The sequence below is a fragment of the Chenopodium album genome, chromosome 13, assembly GCF_948465745.1.
Source record: "Chenopodium album chromosome 13, dcCheAlbu1.1, whole genome shotgun sequence".
Taxonomy (NCBI): Eukaryota; Viridiplantae; Streptophyta; class Magnoliopsida; order Caryophyllales; family Amaranthaceae; genus Chenopodium; species Chenopodium album.
This window is the reverse complement of record NC_137846.1, coordinates 4,139,951-4,161,230: the sequence shown is the minus strand read 5'-3', so window position 1 is coordinate 4,161,230 and position 21,280 is coordinate 4,139,951. Positions and strand designations below refer to the sequence as shown.

Here is a 21,280-nt window from a genome sequence, read left to right as displayed (position 1 = left end):
AAATAGGAAGCATGTGGGGCGAACAAGGCAAATGGTTTGTCCTTTTCCCGAGAAGTGACCCAAATATAAGTTACTGTCAATTTGCTATAAAAGTTCCTACTCTTACTTTGAACTGCCTTTATATTTATATAGGCCCCCTCTCCTCCACGCCGATCACCGTCTTCTTCTTAACTTACCTTACTCTCTTCTTCGTTTAATTCATCCCTTGCTTTCGGTCCCATTGCTTTTTCCTTTTTACCAACATTTCATATGTCCTAAAATTTACTGCAAAAAAGGGTTCTGAAGGTTTTACTGCAAAGAATTTCTTCCCCCCATGCTAGTTGCTACTACGAGTAGTACTTGTGTTTCAAAAAACAGATACTACTTCCGTTTCATATTATTTGCAATGATTAGACATTTCTCCTCTCTACTTTATATCAAATCGTTGTAAATAATATAAAACGGAGGTAGTATTACATGATCAGTAACACTCGTGAGTCGTGACAATGAGCCTATGTGAGCGCAACAATCAAAATAAGACTATTTTATTCACCTGATCTGAGCTGATTTAAATAATTCTGATCTAGTATAATTTGGTTTTCATTTTTTTTCACCTGATATAATGTCGTGACATTATTTCTCATATGGGTGAGAGTTTGTCATTAGTTTGAGAAATTAGAGATATGGCAATCTTACATTCATCTTAGTGAGAAAAGCACCTACATTAGCTATTTAGATATTACCAATAATGTGCCATGCCACTAAGCTAAATCATCATCAATCTACTAGTCTTTTAGTATGCAAAACATATATAGTATATGATCACATACATATACAAGAGTACAACTACAAGTAGACCAAGTGCGGCTACTTTGCTTAGGCTTTTGGTATGTAGATAAAAAAAGCAAAGAAATGACCTTTTAAAAAAAATACACTTTAGCATCTTTCAGTTAAAATTTATGGGCGTATAGTAGAAATAAAAGAGAAGAAAGATGATATACTACCTCCGTTTTTTTTAATTGATATGTTTTGACTTTAGTACTATTCACACACCTTCCTTTGACCCTGTTTTGTGCTTTATACGTAATGTAAAATATAGTCATGTAGGATCTTGATAGATTCGTCACGTTAAATTTTTACTTATCGATAATTAAAGATATTAATGATTGAATAGGTACATTAACAAACGTGACTAAATAAACGTGTCAACGGAAAAAGTATACGAGTGTAACAATTTTAGCAAATGAGATACACTTACACTAGTAGAGCCACTAGGTTGTGACTAGTAGTCACAACATCACATGCAAGTTATGATAGCAACCCATGTGCTTCAAAGATAATCCACATGTATTCATATGGTGGTAATAACAATAAGATCCGAGTGTATTTTTATCATTTATTAAGGCTTGCATTTTATTGCTACTGCATATGCAAAAAGAACACTGTAATAATTCTCTACGATATTTCCTCTCATTGGGGGTCTATTTTCATTTCTATCCATATACTTGAACTACAATGGATTTTGATATGACTTCTTTACTATGATGGGTTGTATTCTTCTAAAGTTACATTGGATTTGTATGCATTATCTCCACCTTATATAGGTTTTATAGCTTGAGTGTAGTGTAGTGTGTGTGAGAAGATGCCAATTGTATGTTATTATTGGCTTCTTCTTTTGTGGGAAAGAAATAAAGGCATTGAATGTAGACATTAAAATGTATGGATGTATAGATTAGACGACTAACGTATGTTTTATCGACAATAATTAGAATATAACAAATTTGATATATACAGTCTTAAGAGCTAGCTTTGACATTAATTTTCTTGTGAATTTTAATAGATTTGTTACTTATTCAAACAATTAATTTAACGTCTTGTCATAAACTATTAGAAGTTTGTCTAACCTGAAACATGCATTATAAACATTAATTAACAATTACATAAAACAAATGCAATATTATCGTGAAAGTGAGTTAGTTAACCTAATAGGCTAATACCTTGAGAGTTGAGATTGATTATCCTAATGAATTTATTTCATCTCTTTAGATTTCCAGGAAGATTAATCGGAACAATTCTTTCCAAATATTCGAGTTGGTGCTATATATGAAGCAAATAAGTTATAAGTATGAGTGTAGGACTACTATTTTCAGACGGACGAGACACAAGAGTACATAATTACTACTACAAGGGGAACAAAGAGAAGCATGATAAATAAAGCAAAAGATGAAAATTCAGTGACTCTAGTCACAACTCATCCTCATTAGGGATGTCAATGGGGCGGGGCGGGGCGGATGTTGGCCTTCCCATCCCCATCCCCACCTAACATTTTTATCCCCATCCCCATCCCCATCCCCGCGGCGGGTCTAATATTCATCCCCATCCCCACCTCGGCGGGTACAACTCCAAAACCATCCCCGCCCCACCCCCCACTTGGATATCCATCCCCGCCTAATCCCCACCAAATACCCGCCTAATCCCCACCTAAGACCCACCAAATTTCCGTGTCTTAAATACACAATCCTACATAATTAATACGGATTATAATATTAAAAAAAAAATTCTTAATATTACACACATTTTTGTTTATAATATAAGTGTAGTACAAAATATTATAATTAATATTTATTTCACGTAATTATTTTATAAAATAATATAAAAGTATATAGATGTGGGTATGAGGTGGGGATGGGGCGGGTGGGGCGGGCGGGGATGGGGTGGGTACAACTTAAAATCCACCCCCGCCCCATCACCCATGGCGGGTATCGTTTTCATCCCCATCCCCGCCCCACCACCCGCCAAACCAAGACCCATCCCCGCCCCATTGGGGCGGGGATGGGGCGGGTCTCCTACTTGACCCGCCCCACTGACATCCCTAATCCTCATCGCTATTTTCGGCTTTAAATCAGCCTCGGACCCAAAAACATGCAAATAAAACAGAGCAATATAATAGAGCCTTACCCTTAGAAGAGCCAAGGAGCGGGATATTTCAAAGGTACGAATCGCGAAATAAAAGGGCAAAGAAAGTGGGGTCAAATTAATCTAATTAGATAAATAAGTACTTTGGTCTCTTTATTAGCTAAACATGTTTCAATTTACCTAATTTATTATAATTATACAGAGTCTTGTTAGATGCAATTTGTCTCACCATTTATTTTCCAAATATCAAAATTTTTAAAAACTTTTTTTTTTTGACAAGAAAATTTTTTAAAAACTTATATTTATAAATACTACTCGTATCTATACGAACGCCTAGTTTCGGGACGTTGGATAATTATTTAAAATATTACCTAAAGTGGTATTAATTTGGGAAAATATGACAAAATCTTGAGTCGATTGGTGTAATTAAAGTTAATTTTTAATTTAATTCTTCTAATTTTAGCTAGATTATCCAACGCCCCCGGACCGTTTGTTAGCTTTTGTCTTTTAAATAATTAATATGTTTAAAATGAAAATGTGTAAACTAAAATGAAACGGAAAAGAAAATGAGAGTTACCCATAATGATATGAAGCCAAAATAGTAATTGGGTCCTAGCTCACAATGGAAACTAAAAAAATAGCCCCCATGTCATGTGCAAAAATGGGCCTACAAGTTTTAAGGGGCACTGACCGCTATAAGGGAGGGCAGCCCTAAGAGCCACGCACATTTCCTTTCCTTTGCATTTGCATGTGATTTTTCAAAGGTAGTGGCCGCATTTGAGGAGTTCATCACATGGTACTCTTGTTTTTGCTTCTTCCACCTTTCCATTTCCCCCCTTTTTTGCTTCTACTTAAGGTGGCAACTTTGGATACCACTTATTTTCTTTTCCTTGGCCCTATAAAGATTTTCTTTCTATTTTAGATACCGTAATTAATTTAACTACCGTCCTATTTAATGACTTACTTCACCTCCGTAACTAATTTAATAGCTTAGCTCCGAATAAATATATACACCGTACTATTCTAATTCGTAATATTTTATATTTGTATTAGTCTTCGTAATATTTTTGGATTAAAAATTAAAATTAATGTACTTCTCCTTTAATTTGCAGCCGATATCTATTCATGTGAATTATACGTCATTTGGTGTGATTTAACCTATTGACATACGAGTACATATACATATTGAGTTTTAAGTTATATCCTTCTTAAACTACTTCATGTAAAGTTTTAAGATAATAATATTGTTTGTAATAGTTAGACCGTACCATGGCCATATGTTTGATTGACACAAGTTAATATCAAATTCAATGGATAAAAATAAGATATTTACGTACGACACTTGTAGAACATAATCAAGTAGTTGTGGCATCACAATGATTCTGATGCTAGGTGACATGACATTTATGATTAATTAGTCCATAATTTAAGCATAGATCATATGTTTTACTCTATTATTTGAATAATATTAAATTAGCTAACGTGTTATTTGCATGTATATTGTGCTAATATGCTCTCTAATCATAGGTCACTTTATGTAATGTTGGTCATTACAAAATTATTCACCAAGTTTATGTAGTATAATCCATTTTTTTTCTTATTCTATTTTCTTTTATAAGAGTAGCCTATGACAATTTAGTATAATGTCCGACATATCTTTATCAACGTTTTTGCAAATTATTTTAGCTTAACTTTATTTTTACCTTTTTTACAATTGTATCGTGTTTAATACAGTACAAAGTATGTATGTTTACCTTATCAAAGAAATACCCCGTAATAATTACATACTTACATTAAGATACCTTTCTTACGAAAAAATATGAACGAGTACACATATACATGTCTTGGTGGTATAAACTCCTTACAACATAGGGAATTTAGAAAATGATGAAATGAGCACATGTAACTTCGCAATCCAAGTATCCAACCCCCACGAGTAGGGGTGTAAATGCTATATATATGTTGTTATCCCACCAAACCTTCATGTTGTCCCAGCTCAAAAACAAAACTGTATTATATACAACAATGCAATTGCATGTATTGTACATGTACCACCAAATTTGATTATGACACATTAGATATAATCTCAAAGAGCAGTGATTAGCATTTTTTTTTTTTTCTGGTACATTCAATATTAGTTAAAATATTATTGTTTCTTTTAGATTTTATTGCAGAAACACATACGTTCAACGTACCTCTGTATGAGTTATATTATACAGGGAAAAACGGACAATATAAGATTCAACAAAGGTTAACTTCACTAAGCAGCAGTCACTCACTCCAGCCACTTATGTTAAGGGCCAACACGTGTGTATCTTACAATTATGGCCCATTTTGTCAGTCGACGTTTTTGGACAACCTTAGGCCCAACTGCCAACTGTCGTCGCCAACTCACCTATTTTCACTACCACTATTATAAGCTTAATTATATGATTTTATCACTAATAATTCTATAATTAGTGTTGCAACTTCTATTGCAAGTTTAACCTTGTAAGATGTAAAACCATAAATACTACTCGTACTCTTTATCTTAAAATACACGATGATAGGCGATTTGACTAAAAAATATTTTCTTTGTATTTTAATAAGTATTACACTTTGACTGACACATAATTAAGTTGAATTGTGCCATAATGAGTATAACATGAAAAAAGGCATGCCAACCAAGCTATTGTCAATGTTGGGACGTGAGTCGGGCTTTGGCCACGTTTTATTTGGAGAAGTATGAAAATGCACAACACAATCCACTAAGGGTTTGTTTTGTCCAGCTTAATTTCAGTTCAGTTCATTTTAGCTCCAATCAATTCAGTTCAGTTCCTAATTTCCTTCTCTCATAAACAATTCATTTCACTTTAGTTCAGTTTAGTTCATTTCAATTCAGTTGTGTTCAGTAAATAGAACAGACCCTTAGTCTATCTAGTATTATAAAATTAATTAAATTTAGCTTAATTATGCAAAAACCAACAACTTTTATATACTCCTAGAGATTTTATTTTATTATTTTTTTTAATGTAAGAGCATACATAAATTTACATAGGCCTTGTTCTCATCAGATTATTTTTAGTTCAGTTCAGTTCAACTTCTAATTTCTTTCTCTCATAAAATATTCATTTCAATTCACTTCAGTTCAGCTCTAATGAGTTCATTTCAGTTCAATTCAGCTCATTTCAATCGATGAGAATATGCCCATAATAGATAATTCTAAAGATTAGTGTTCGTAATTCTACAGAGGGAGATGAAAACGGAAAATAGGATGTTATGGAGGAGTTGGACAGTGTAGTTTAAAGCATGTGCAGATAGAACCATATGCGCACATGCAACCATGTGCTTTTCTTTTCTATTTTCTCTCTCTCCTTTTTTTTTTTTAATTATTTTTTTTATTTAATTCTTTTTTTTTTTGACCCATGGTTGCTTTCGTCAATTAATAAAACCACATTTAAATACTTCTATTCGATCTTACCCTTAAATTTTATCCCTTTTTTTTTTCTGACTTTAGCCATGAAGTTTTTGTTACATCTTTTGGCTTTTGCTTCCACTTTCACTTTCACTTCCACTTGCACTTTTTTCAGTTGTACCTCTAATTCCATTGGCTCTTTTTTGATCCTTCTCATTCTTAATTCATCATTCTTATACCAAGTATAATCGAAATCATAAAATTGTGTGCTTGAGTGTAGTCATAAAGAGAATAATACCGCTATTCAAAAAAATAAATAAATAATACTGCTCTATTTTCTTTATCTTATAATAAGAATCAGTTTTGATCAATAAAAATAAGTTTATATTTGATGAGGTTGAATATACTATACATACTTGTTGTACAATATACCATTATAACAATAAAGTTAATTAGATAATTAAGAATGATATGTTAGTTGACTAATTAGCAAGCTACATATATAATATAATATATATTGTTTTAAATATTTTGATATCATGTGGAATATCTTGGATCAACTAAATCTATCCATAACCCAAGTGACAAACAAGCAAGACAAAAAGGAGGCAAAATATTTAAGCAAATGGTCAATTGTCTCCACACACGAATCTCCAAGTCTTCAAAGGTTGGCCGTAAAGCTCGTCGGATAACCCCCACCCACTCTTACCCTTTGTCTCAAATATAATAATTTGGAGTAGCTTTAGAACTTAGATAGTAACATTTTTGACAATTATGCTTATAATTATGATATATATTAATGAGAATTTCTAATCAAAGTTTTTAATTTTGACTATGAGAATGTGAAAACAATATATATTGTGGGGCGAAAAGATTAGTTATTTAGTAGAGTATCAATTTAAAAGATAATATTAGCTGAGAAATGTATTTGTTGTGAAAAGAATTGTTGGCTAATTTAAAGTATATCTAAATTGGTTTAAAATTTAAAAAATTCCATTGAACAATAATTTAACTCAATTTCTTAGTCATCCAAACGATCATCAATGTGATATAGTAGCAAATAATTATGATGTATTAAGCAATGTTTTTTTAAAAGATTATATGAAACACCGACTTCATAATAAAAGGGAAAAAGAATCATGTAATACAATGCATCTATACAAAAATACGAATTATAATGGATGACAAAAGAAAAAGAAAAAACAAGAAGATTGAAGTGAAAATGAAAGTACATGCTACATATATAGGCGCATACTGAATAAAATGAATACAACAAATTTTAGAGAGACAAATAAGAAAGCTTAATCAAAAATTGAGTTAAATCCACTTACACAAGTTGGGCCGGGGGCCCAGCCTAAATCGTCGCTAGTAATTTCATCCTACCGTCCAAAAGTAAATGTTCTAGAGTTGTGCATGCCCAATTGAAACACGTGGAGCCACGTATGACATTAATCTATAATTTTCTAAGGTGACAAGAAGGTGACATAGACTGTTACTATTGTTGTCATCTTATTATTTTGAAAGAATTTTACAGAAAATCTTATGTCACAGTATCATACGTGGCATATTGAATACGATAGTAGTGATATCTGGCTGAATATTTGGAAATGTCACCTTCTAATTTACCCTTAAGTTTTGTCACTACTTGAACCAATTATTTTGTTACTCCATAATTTGTAGTTTCTCTATCAAATATACAAACAAGATTTGTTGATTCTACATTATCTTTGGTTTTAACTTATATGACTCATATGATGATGTGTTGTTATACATATAGGCCTTAATTAGCAATTTAGTGACTTTAGGTCCACGATATGATGTTTACAAATTTACTCCGTATTAGAGAGATAATGATGAGTTAATTGCATTGAAATGATAACATGCCTCGTATTACCTTCAATCAAATAATGCGACGCCTAACATATAAGAATTGTGTTAAGTAATGAAAGTTTTAATCTTTTTTTTTTTTTTTTTTTTTTTAAACGGAGTTTTAATCTTGTTTTTTTTTAACATAATGACTGGGGCCATTATACAGGCCAATAATTAATTTTTGTAGTGAAAACTGATGAATGGTTAGGAGTAATATACTTCCTCTGTTTTTTTTAATTGACACATTTCTATTATCACGCTTGCCAATGCATATTTTTAACGATTAATATCTTTAATTATCAACATTGTAAAATTATAAAAAGTGGATATTAATAAAATATACATTGAAACGATTCAAACAAGATCCCACATGAATATGTTTATCGTATCTATAAACCACAAAAGCAAGTCAAAGCGTGTTGTGTAAATAGTATAAAGGTCAAACGGTGTCAACTAAAAAAAAAAACGGAGGAAGTATTTATTAGCCAAAAATGAAAAACCTAACACTTGAAATGATTCTAAGCAAATATTGGCCTTTTAAAGTTTTGGGTTATTACAGTCAAGTAGCATCTCATAAGGTCTATAACAATATTGTATATATAGATAAATTTTGATAAGTGAAATCATCAATGCTACGAAATAACGACATAATGGGCTTGTTTGGTAAATGACTTTTTATTGGCTTTTTCATTTGGTCAAACATCCAAAATTTGTGTTTGGTAAATGGCTTTTTCAGCCAGCTGAAAAACTGACTTTTAAGTCAAAATAAAAAAGCTACTTGGAGTAGCTTTTGGCTTTTGGCTTTTGGTTACCTAAGTTACTAATAACATCCAACAACCAATTTTACCAAACATGTTTTTAGACTAATAAAAAGTCAAACAGCCAATAAAAAAGCCAATACAAATAGCTAGTCAAACCAGTCAATCAAACCAGCCAACAATCAACAGCCAGCAGCCAATTGCCAAACAAGGCCAATGTGATTATAATTTGAAGTAAAAACATGGTATAATACAAAGTATAAAGCGTGAGTGCGTGACAATTAAACCATTGCAATTACATAGTAACATAGCATTATAGCAATAATTTAGAGGGAAGTCAAGAGCTTGTGACCAATTTGGTAGTACGCATATGCATCACTAGCAGCAGCCACTACATGTTCATCGGTAAACACCATCGAGTTCCTCGAATCAATCTCAATTTCAGAAGTTGCGGATGTTGGACCGTCGTATGGAACCCCAACTTGATTGGCTAAATCGACCAAACTTGACTCGCTGAGCACGGGTTTATTCAAAACTCTCGAGTAACTAAATTTTACTACGCTAAATGTTGGCAATTCTGTAACTCCAACAAAACAAATCTTGTGATCTTTAAAAAAATTATCAAGGGACTCGGGAGCGTTAGCAAAAATATTTCCCAAGTAATCTAAGTTCCTGTTCTTTTGAGCTTTTGGGTAAAGTAGAGCAGGGGTCAGCAGAGCAGAGCAGATTAAATTTCAGCAGAGCAGAGCAGAGCAGATTTCAGGATAGTAGAGCAGATTTCAACATTATTATTAATACTATTATTAATGTTATTATTATTAATGTTGTTGTTATTATTATTATTATTATTATTATTATTATTATTATTATTATTATTATTATTATTATTATTATATCTCAAAAACAAAAGTCATACAACCTACAATAAATTAGTGGGAAGCCGAGATACAATCTGGGCCCCCACTCCTCTAGCTATAGCAAATCCTACCCTAGTGAAGATATGAGCTGCAGCACGAGCCCCAATGTCTTGCGTCGTCGAGAACCTCTGAATCCGCTTCAGTAACGCAATAGCCTCCTTCTCTAATTCCCCAAGCGAAGAAAAGGAGAAGGGAATGAAACCACATCCAATCGCCTGACATCGAGCTTCATACTTAACCCGCTTCCGATGAGCAGCATCAGCCACAACCTGCCCAGGAACAAAGTCAGATAGCCCTGACTGTGTCAAAGGAGAAGACCCTGTCAAATCAACACAGACATCGCGACCACGATCCCATGAATAAAGTAACACATCCGCAGGTCTAAGGGCCTCGTCGTTCCCTCCAGCCAACCCAATGTCAACCTCTTTTCTCGCTGAAATCCCAGAACGATAGCAAACATCAACAAGGGTATCTCGAACAACATTATGCCGATGTTTAATACTCATAATACCAGCACAAGACACCGCGTGATCACCGAAAATATCTCCAGCAAAAACCCTCGAACAAGCAGAGCACGATGTCGAGATAGAGAACAATGGAACACCCAACCGATAGGACAACACACGGCGATAATATTATTATTATTATTATTATTATTATTATTATTATTACTACTACTACTACTATTTTTATTATTATTATTATTATTACTACTACTACTACTATTTTTATTATTATTATTATTAATACTATTATTAATGTTATTATTATTACTATTATTATTAATACTATTATTAATGTTATTATTATTAATGTTGTTATTATTATTATTACTACTATTATTATTAATACTATTATTAATGTTATTATTATTAATGTTGTTATTATTATTATTACTATTACTATTACTATTACTATTACTATTACTATTACTAAGTGCATATACCATTGATTTAGGTGAGTGAAAACATAAATATATGTATTAATATTTAACATATGTTAATAGTAGAAAGATAAAAGACAACGGTTTACTTATATTTATTTCACAAAAATTTTAAAATAAAATGATTTAATGAGTAATAATGATTTTACTTATAAATTTGTCTTAATCATATATTTTATACCCTAAATATAATAATGATATACAAAGTACTACTTGAAAACAACCTCTTTTTTTTTTTTTAATTCTTAAATTGTATGGAAAGATTTGAAAAATAATTCAACTCAATGAACTAACAATCAATACCCACATACATATAATATTTCTACACATTGTGATTCTAATATCAAATGTTTATAAAAGAAATTGTTATTATTATTATTATTATTTATTTTTTTGAAAGAATTGTTATAATTATTAGAAATTATTAATTAATAATATTATTAAATATTAATTCTTAATAGTTTGAATTATTAAATATTAATAATGATAACTATTATTATTTATTATTATTATTAATAAATATTAATTATCATTAATATTAATAATTATTAAAATTATTCAAAATAATAAATTATTATCATCAATACAATATTAATTATTATTATTATTGAATATTAATTATTATTATTGTTATTATTTATTATTATTTGAAAATAGAGCAAAGCAATGCAGAGTAGAGCAGATTTGTTTTGAGCAGAGTAGAGCAGAGCAGATTTGATTTGAGCAAAGCAGAGCAGAGCAGGGCTCAGCTGAGCAGAGCAAAGCAAAGCAAAGCAAAGCAGAGCAGAGCAGAGCAGCTCTAAAGAATGGGGCCTAAGTGAATGATTAGGCAGCGACGAAACACACATAGAGCTATAGCTTGGGTGTAGTAATGACCATGTTTTATCTTCTTGACGTAAGTCTAGGCGAACAACCTTAGTGTTACACCTCGAGATAAGATCGTAGGTCAGCGATGTGCTTGTCGACAGCAGCTACGCAGTTGGCTACATGCGCCGTGACCTTAACACCATGGATAGTAACATCACAAGTGCCCATTAGTAAGAGGAATTCTACCGGAATTACTGGTTTTTTTGTGGCCTCTTTAACATTATTTTGACGCACTTCTTTAGCTCAAATGTAGTGAATTATATTGTAGAGGGAGCCCCGGTTGATCAAAATGATAAACGAAATATGTTGATCAAATGGCAATCTTGTAAATACCTTGCCTTGAAATCCGTAAAAAATTGAAAAAGAATCCCCATGTGCTCAGATGCCAGCTGTAATGGTTAACGGTATATTAAACAGAGAATTGAATGTCTTCAATAATGAGAATTTAACTTTTTACCGTGGAGAGAGAAAGTAAAGTAAGAAACTTTGTCAGAAGAGAGAGGAGAGAGAATAATGAAATAAGAGAAGAAGTTGAACAGGTGCAAAGATCGACTCCCACGTGTACGCCCAAAAATAGCTTTTCCCCCAACTTCCGACTCAAAAAGGTGCTCTGTAGAACTTCAACCATGTCTTCCATGTCCTTTCATGCACAAATTCTATAAAATATTTGACAAATTGACATCATATAACATAGAAACCCTCCAACTTCTGGTAATTCCATATATTTATAAGTAATCAGTAATTGAATTTGATTAAAAAAAAAAAAACAAACAGAGATTACTGAGAGTGGCAGGAGTGTCATAGAAGACGGTAGAAGTTTGGACGACGGTGGCGCGAACAGTGGGAGCAGAAGAGTTAGCTCCCATTTCTACTTTTGCGAAGAACGACCCGTTGTTACCGCCGTCGGAGGTCGGGACTAATGACATTCTTCTCTCTCCTATCTTCTACCAAGTTCTTTTTTTTTTTTTTTAACAACCATACCAAGTCAATTTCGATAGACACCAGGAGAACACTATCAACACATTTCTCTTGGATGATTCTGGAATCGTCTTGGTATTGTAATTTTTTTTTTACTCTGTAGCACATAGCACATGTATTTCCGGGAAATTTATGACATTTTGGTTAGGAGAAATTAGGATTCCATTTTTAAAATTTGTTTTTCAAACCTCCGGGTGGATTACTCTGTAGCACATAGCACATGTAATTCGCTCAAATGGTGGATTACCCAGGTTCAAGTTCTTATAGGTGCAAAGATCGATGAAACCAATTTGCTGGAAACTTACGATGAAACCTTACCTGTAACTTGTATTATGATTGTTTTGTTTTGCTTAAGGGATGGCATATAGGCTTATATTAAAAATTTAAAAGTAAATATTAAGAAATACAAATATCTATACTTATCCCAAGTATTCCAATGGTGATAATGTTGATACTCCTGAGGAGAGAGAGGAACAATTTTTTGAGGAGAGAGAGGAACAATTTTTTGAGGAGAGAGAGAATTTAACTGAGGAGAAAGAAAAGTTATTAACTGAGAGGACATGGAAATTTATTGAGGAGGGAGAAAAGTCAACAAAATTCAAAGTTAAAGGTCAACAACTCAGTAATTAACGTCTAGCCAAAATACTTTTGAGTAATTGTCAGAATTGCCCTTACTTTTCCAAAGGAAATGACAACGTCGCCCCTAGATAAACAAGATTTGTTTCTCATAATTGTATGGTGTGTTTATATGCTCTTCCTTTATAGAGTAGTTTCCTTGGGTAAATGAAACATCAAATCTGTATGTATAGTAGTCTAGTAGAGTATTATTTGATATGTATGATATTTTTTTTATCTAGGAAATCGTAGAGTAGTAAAGTAAAGATATAATCAACACGACCATTAAGATAAGGTATACATTCCAATATTCCATGTACGTTTCATAAATTCCAAAGATAAGGGTGGCATGATTTATTCCTCTTGCTCTATTCCTATGCAAGTTGTTGTTACTACCTTCGTCTCCAAAAGTTTGACCCTTTTGGCCTAATTTTAATCTCAAAATGATCGACTCATTTACATTAAATTATCCACCAATTTACAAAAATATTTGTGCAAAATTAGCTTTTCCATGTAACATTTTGTTTTTTCATATATTTTTAATACTTTATCTCTCTACTTTTTTTTACAAATCCCATGTAAATTTATCTTTCCAATATGTTTTTATTTCTTTTTATTTAAGTTTCTTAATAACCGCGAAATCAACCCAAAAGGGTCGAAGTTTTGGGGACAGAGGGAGTACTACTCTTGCTCTATTCCTATGTAATTGGGCACCACGTTCCTAACTTTTCCCAATATAAGATTATGTAAATACGGAGTCCTTGTAATAAAGAATCGCTGACAACATAATTATCCTACACTTTTTATTACAAAGTATGGACGTGTATTTTTTATGGGTAATACTATTTGTAATCCTTAGATTTATGAATAAACATTTTATACGGAGTAACTCTTCTAATTTGGTACGAAGTGAAGTTGTATATATACTCCGTAGTTTACGTGGAGATGGAGTACGTAATAATAAAAACTAGAATTATTTATTGTAAACTTTGGAGGTTTAAAATTTTATTGATTTCATATTAGGGTAACAAGAAGAAAAAGTGTGAAAAAATTTGTATATACAGTGAAACCAACACCATTGCGGATTTACAAGTAAACTAATAGCCAAAGTAGAGATTGATTTTTTATTTTTTATTTTTTTTGAAAGAAAGATAGAATCCATTGAGTATTAAATTAGATCCAGATCTCCCAAAGTAGGGATTGATTGTTTGGTTGTAAGTTGTAGGAATATTTCATGCTTGAATTTCTTCCTTGTAAAAGTTTATGACTAATCTTTTCTAGAAGGTATGACGTATAAGTATATATATTTAACCTATAATGCAACAAATTAAAGCTAAGGTTAATGCTTTAATTGAGTGTGATTGTGTAAAAACCTAGCTAAAGAATATTTGGATTGTATAAAAGTATACTTAGTTTGTTAGTACGTACCCCCAATCTCAAGCAAATCACATCATATCCTTATTAGACCTTAGCTCGCTCTTGCTAAAACCATTTCATCACAAATTAATGCTTGAGTTCAGAAGAAATTTCGGAAGGCCATCATCAATTCAATTGATCACATTTCAGTATTACTTCATAATAGGTATAGTATATCTATTAATATTCTCTATATGTTTTGATACAACTGTGTGCGTGATTAAAGTACAATTAGTTGGTGACCCGGGCAATGCCCCGGACTTGTTTCTCTTCTTTATATTTCAATTACATGACAAATAATTACATGCACTATATCATTTTTTTTTTTAAAAAAAGATGTAATATCATTTTCAAATTGGATGCACAAATGAATCATCAAACCAATATTCAACCCCCGAGCATAAATAGTGAATAATGAAGAATTTTACACGTACTAACTTTTGAGTGAATTATATATAAAGAAAATCATATATAGGCCAGTAATAAAATGTTTCTCCAATAGGTTTAGAATGTTTAGTGTATCATTTCCTTGGATAAGTTAATATATAGGGATAAATATATTGAATACATATTTTACAAATTAAATGGGTCAAAGCAATTTAAAAACATTTTAATTATTCAACTTTTCAATTATGACAAAACTAATTACTAATAATGGCTAGTTTATTGGTTTGCAAGTAACATCTTCTCTTTCTTTAAAGTTGTAATCAATAATTCAATTGATCATTATTTTAAGGTGTATATTAAATCAAGCAAATTTAACTACAATAGCAAAAGTGATGTGGCAAAAATTTAAAGTGATGTGGCAAAATGACAAAAAAGAAAGAACAAATGGCAAAATAACACTCCTTGTCTTGGAGTTTTAATAATAATATAGATCTCAAATAATGTTAAAATTCTGCGCGTAGCTTTTACACGAATAAACATAAGTCTAAGAACGTTCAACCTAGTTCGAGTCGCTCAAAAAGAGATCCTTTAGTCATCTACTAATCGAACTTATCCATTCATTCATTCATTCTTGAAACTTTGATTTGATTAATTTTAATTTTTCACCCTAAGCAATTGTTTCCCTCTTACAGTATCTTTTGTTAATGGACATATATTACCCCCTCCGTCCTTTTATTAGAGTCTACTATTTCTTTTTTGACAATTCAAAATTAAAGTCCTATTGTTAGAATATTTTTCTTTTTAGTAAATGGTTTGCTTTTTTTTTTTTTTTTTTTTTTACAATTTTAACCTTATTCTCCTAATTTAATCCTCAAATTATCCTCAATTTCTATTGATTTTTTGTGCCAAATATTTTTAATCCTCAATTTTTACTGATTTTTTGTGCCAAATATTTATGAGCACACTATTTATTCTCTTTTTTCTTTTTCTCTCACTTGTTATTTAATGCACTTAATGTAATTTGGTACTTTTAATCACATGGTTTAAGGAATCTACAAAAACCTTAATTCCCTTTATGAAAAATGAGACTCTAATAAAAGGACGGAGAAAGTACATTAATTACTTTTACTTAAAACTCTCGGTCAACTTAACATTCATTTACTACTTACGGAGTAAGCAGCTAGCATTCCTAATTTTGCTCTATCTCTATGTAATTGGGCTCTTTGCATCCCCTTTAATCTTCCCATAACACTTTAATCCTATCCTTATTAGTGCTAATTTATTCCTAATAAATTTATAATTAACTGTCAAGTGTCAACTACTAACACTACTATAAATTTAGAACTTTTAACCATTACGTCTAACTTGTACTACTAACCCTTGTTATAATCCTCAGTTACACCAAAAGATGAACACCAACAAATACACAGTAAGTTTTGGTGGTGCAAACATAGTCACAACTTTGACAAACAAAGCAGAAGAGATCGATGAATGGGTGGCAGATATCTTGCCACGGTACGTCGCCAAAGGCAGATCAACGGTGGTAGGGCTAGACATAGAGTGGAGGCCTCATCAAGTATCAAATATGAGCAACAAATCAGCTACTCTTCAACTTTGCATTGACACAAAATGTCTCATAATCCAACTATTTTACTTGGATTATTTGCCTCAGTCTCTTAAGGATTTTATGGGCTGGCCCAATTTCACTTTTGTTGGGGTTGAAGTGGCTGATGATGTGGCTAAGTTGAGGGATGAGTATGGGCTGATCTGTGCTACGAGTAGGGATATTCAGGCCCATTCTTTGGGCCTTTGGCCCATAAGGTGGTACCGAAAGACCGGTCTTAAAGTTCTTGCTCGCGATGTCGCCGGGCTTTATATGGCTAAGCCCATTCATGTTTGTAGGAGTGATTGGCAAGCTAGGGTGCTGAGTAAGGAGCAAGTGGAGTATGCTAGTATTGATGCTTATGCTTCTTACAAGATTGGTTACAAGTTGTTTATGGAGTGAATGAGTAATTAAGTAAGGATTAATGATGTTAAGATGGTTTGCAATTTACTATTTGGTAAGGTTATCTACTAAAAATTCAGTTCTCTATGTTTCTATGTAACGAGTGTTGTGGAGTTTGGTGATATGTACTCCTTACTCCTTAGTTGTAATAGTTTCTAATGATAATGTGAACGAGTCATCAATGTTCTAGCTATTAAATCTTATGTCTTTTTTGTTTTACATTTTTCGATTTTCATATCAAAATGCCAATTGTCTCTTCAATTCAAATGTCTGTTAAGTTGTTTTTTTTTTTTTTTTTTTTTTTTTGAAAAAATTGACAAGAATAATCCCAACTTTGTCTCATTCGCCTAAATTAATCCCAACTTTGGATTATTTTTTAATAATCCGAACTTTGATATTGATTTGCTTCTAATGGTCCTAATAGGTTATTCAACTTGTTATAATAAGTTATATAACACGTGTCAGCATATGATTGGTAAAAAAATTAAAAATTAAAAAAAATTTAGATTTTTTTTTGTTTTAAAATAATAAATTAATTAACTTGAAAACACCCCTACCAGCTCCCCAACCAGTAAACCACCTTACGGCATGCCACCGTCCAGCCAGCCATCCAGGTCGCCGCCCAGCCTATGCCACCGTCCAGCGGCCCAGTCCGCCTCCACCCTCGTCGATCTCCTTCCTGCGCCGGCCACACTACCACCTTTCCCGACACCCCCTTTTCTACCTCAAATCCATTTAGCCAAGATGCCAACCATAGAACCCATTCGAATCCCTTACCGACTACATCGGCCCTAACTGCGAAGAGTACAAACCCTCACCCTCCCCGCGAGCCGCGACCCTAAGCTACCCAAACCTCCACCCCTTTTCCGATTTCGTTGTTGCAAAAGGGGTTTACAACTTGCGAGTGGTGATTAATTGGTTGCAAAATGCGGTTGCGAGGAAAGGGAGGGTTGGGGTTGCAGCGGGGAAGGGGGACGTCGATAGGAAGAATCTAGGGGAAGGCCAGGTTGGGGTGGACGCTGGCGGTGGTAAAGGGTAGGGAGGGTGGCTGGTGGTGGTGGTTTTGCTTAAAATTATTTTTTAAATAGTTAGTTTTAAAATAATTAGTTAATTGTTAATTAATACTAATGATCTGCCTTAAAAAAATTAGTACTAATAACATATTTTGACCAATCATGTTGTGACATGTGTAAATTACATTTTTTTTAAAAAAAAATTACCTTCCTAGCAGGTTACCGGTCACTTGGGAACGTTGAAAGTAAATTCATATCAAAGTCCGGATTATTAAAAAATAATCCAAAGTTGGGATTATTTTTGACGAATGAGACAAAGTTAGGATTATTCTTATCAATTTTTCCTTTTTTTTTTTAATTTAATTTTTTTGGGACAAAATAATAGTGCTTATACAGGCGGATCTACAATAATCAATAGATCCCAGTGAAAATCGATTTTTTTATAGTCTTATACCAATTTCAATGCAAAAAGAATGTTGAATTAGCTTTGCTTTATTTAGTGGTACATACAACATAGTATTGTTTTTACCTTACTTATACTTGAGTTCGTGCCTAAGTTTTTATGATCTTTGTTCAAGCCTTCTTACAAGCATATTTCTTCTTCTTTTCTAAGCGCCCCTTCAAATTAAAAATAAAATTTTAAATCAGCCACTGTAATGTATGGGGTAAAAATAATAGAAAAATTTCTTTTGATTGGTATGCAATAAGTTCTAGCTAGAACCTTTAAATCTACAATAATTTGTCTATGATTAGTTAAGGCCTCATTGGCACATGTGGTACGTGTAATATACAAGTAGTAACTATAATAATGTTGATTTGTTACATTTACAAATTGGGTGGAAGATCCTTGGTTTGTAATTGGTGAGTTATTAGGTAGATGTTTCTTATGAGAGCATACTAGGTGTCTAGGAAGGTGTTTCCTAATTTCACTTTCATATTAAAGCATATTAGGTAGGGACATAAGGGATTTAAGTGTAATGAGTTAATTTAATTTGTAATTGTATATTTTAAGAATATTATTGATTGTATGTAGTGAATAATGAACCAATAAAGGATTAAAAGTGTAGTATAACTGTTTAATTGTTTGAATAATAATAGTCGTTTGATAATAACATTATAATGAACACTTCCCCTACCTTATAAACAAAATTGAAAAAGACAGCCACAAAGTCCACAACTAGCTAGCCGAAATAGATGGTATTGCTTATCTTTCATTAGTCCAACATGGAAGCATTTGTATGTCAGCTATGTACCTTAATTCACTTAATGGTTCATTAAGTGAGGATATGTAGAATATAACACCTAAAACAGATGCATACTTGTATAAAATCCGTTTGAGTAGAGTTTTCTTTTCTTTTTATTTTGAGTGATTGTGATGAGTGAGAATCTTTTTCTTTGTTGAAATCATGTGCCATCATTTTCTTATTGTACGGATGTTGCAATATAGAGTACTGCTTGAACAAAACTAGCCTTCAACAATAAAGAGGAACTTGCTAAGCCACTCAATAACCAACCATACCCACTAAAACCTATGCAGACTAAAATATTGTGGGCCGCCTAAGCCACCACATCAATCTTGCCAACTACGTATCTCCCTAAAACACTATATACTTCTTGTTGGACGACAAAATATTTTATTTTATTTTATTTTTATTTTTTATTTTTTTTATTTTTTTGTAATGGTAAGAAGAAAAAAACATTAGGAAACCCTCCTCACGAGGGGAATCCCTAATGTGTTATTTTGAAGTATGGAAGCTAAACTAGAGCTAGTACAATCATTAATTAACATGGAATCTGTTACTAGGTGGCCTACATTAGCTATCCAATCTGCTGCTCGGTTTGCCTCTCTATACATGTGTCTAATGTTCCAATTGTCGAATTTTGTCAAAAGAATGCGAGAGTCTTCAATGATGTTCTGGATTTGTCAAGGGGTTGACCACTTACCTATTATTGCATTGACAATAAGTAAGTTGTCTCCTTCAATTTTGATGTTTTTGACACCTTGATGAAATGCTAACATAATGCCTTTGTGAAGAGAAGTTGCCTCTGCGACGAACGCCTTTGAATTTCCGAGATTGAAGGTTGTTGCTGAAAATAGGGCACTTTTGAAATCCTTAATGATGATGCCTGCTGCTGCTGACTTGTTTCAGACCGACCCATCAAAATTAAGTTTGTAAAAATTTGGAGGAGGGGTTCCCACGCGACTAGAATAGAGGAAGGGTGATGATGATGCTGCATCTGCTGGTAAGGGAGAGAAGAAAGGTGGGATCTCGTGATAGGAGATCCCGAAGAATAAAAGGTATCGATAAGGCTTCTTTGTTCCCACTCATTGAACGCAAAAAGCGCTCTGTGGTAAATTCTAGCGGGATCAAAATTATCACTTTGGAAGATAATAGCATTCCGTTCTTTCCAAATACTCCAAAGTAAGAAAAAGAATTTTCGTTGGGTGGTCGGGTATTTCTTAAGGTAATATAGGGCATCGAATAGATCTTGTACGGGAAGGGGGCAGTTGAACCAAGCGGAGGTAAGAGGATGAAGCCAAAAAGGGGAAGATTTGTCACAACTTAAAAACAAATGGTTCATGGATTCCGCTTGTTGGTCACACAGGGGGCATATGTTGCTTGGAATAATTTTCCGTCTAAAAAGAGTATCACGTACAACAAGGCTATTGTGAAAGATTTGCCATAAGAAGATTAATAGTTTCGGAGGAATATCCACTTTCCATGACCAACGATGTGGCCAGGAAGTGTCGTCTGGATCTAAATTATGAGCTAGCCAATTAGCAGATTTTACTGAAAAATTTCTAGAAGGGGGGACCCCAAACGGGCTTGTCTTCAATATAGGTTGAAGGGAGAGGAATCCCTAAAATTTGTGCCACTATATCTTCAGGTAAAAAAGATGCTAATTTTAGTCTATTCCAGTGACAATTTGGAAGAATAAATTCTTCAACTTTTGTATCTAAATTTAGATTGTGGCAATCTAGCTCTAAGATTTCAATTAGACATTTGTTGGAAATCCAATTGTCTAACCAAAAAAGAATATTTTTACCGTTTTCTACTTTCCAACGAATTCCTTTACGAAGGATTTCCCTTTGAGCCAAAATTTTTCTCCGGATGAAGGAGTCTTTGGGACTGGGTTTGTACTCGAAAAAGGACGAGTTTCCCAAATATTTAGCTTTCACAATTTTTACCCACAAGTTGTCCGGGTCAGAGAGCACTTGCCA

General features: G+C 32.8%; 1 protein-coding gene across 1 annotated transcript; it reads left to right on the top strand.

Annotated features, from left to right (window-relative positions):
- Positions 1 to 16,447: 16,447 nt before the first annotated feature.
- On the top strand, positions 16,448 to 17,044 carry LOC145575057 (3'-5' exonuclease-like). Its single transcript, XM_081632988.1, has one exon. It carries the CDS (start codon positions 16,448 to 16,450, stop codon positions 17,042 to 17,044), a length of 597 nt encoding a protein of 198 aa, XP_081489114.1.
- The last annotated feature ends 4,236 nt before the right edge of the window (positions 17,045 to 21,280 follow it).

Bases quoted from the DNA above. Each gene is read 5' to 3' on its own strand.
- LOC145575057 (XM_081632988.1), top strand. From the start codon at position 16,448: ATGAACACCAACAAATACACAGTAAGTTTTGGTGGTGCAAACATAGTC.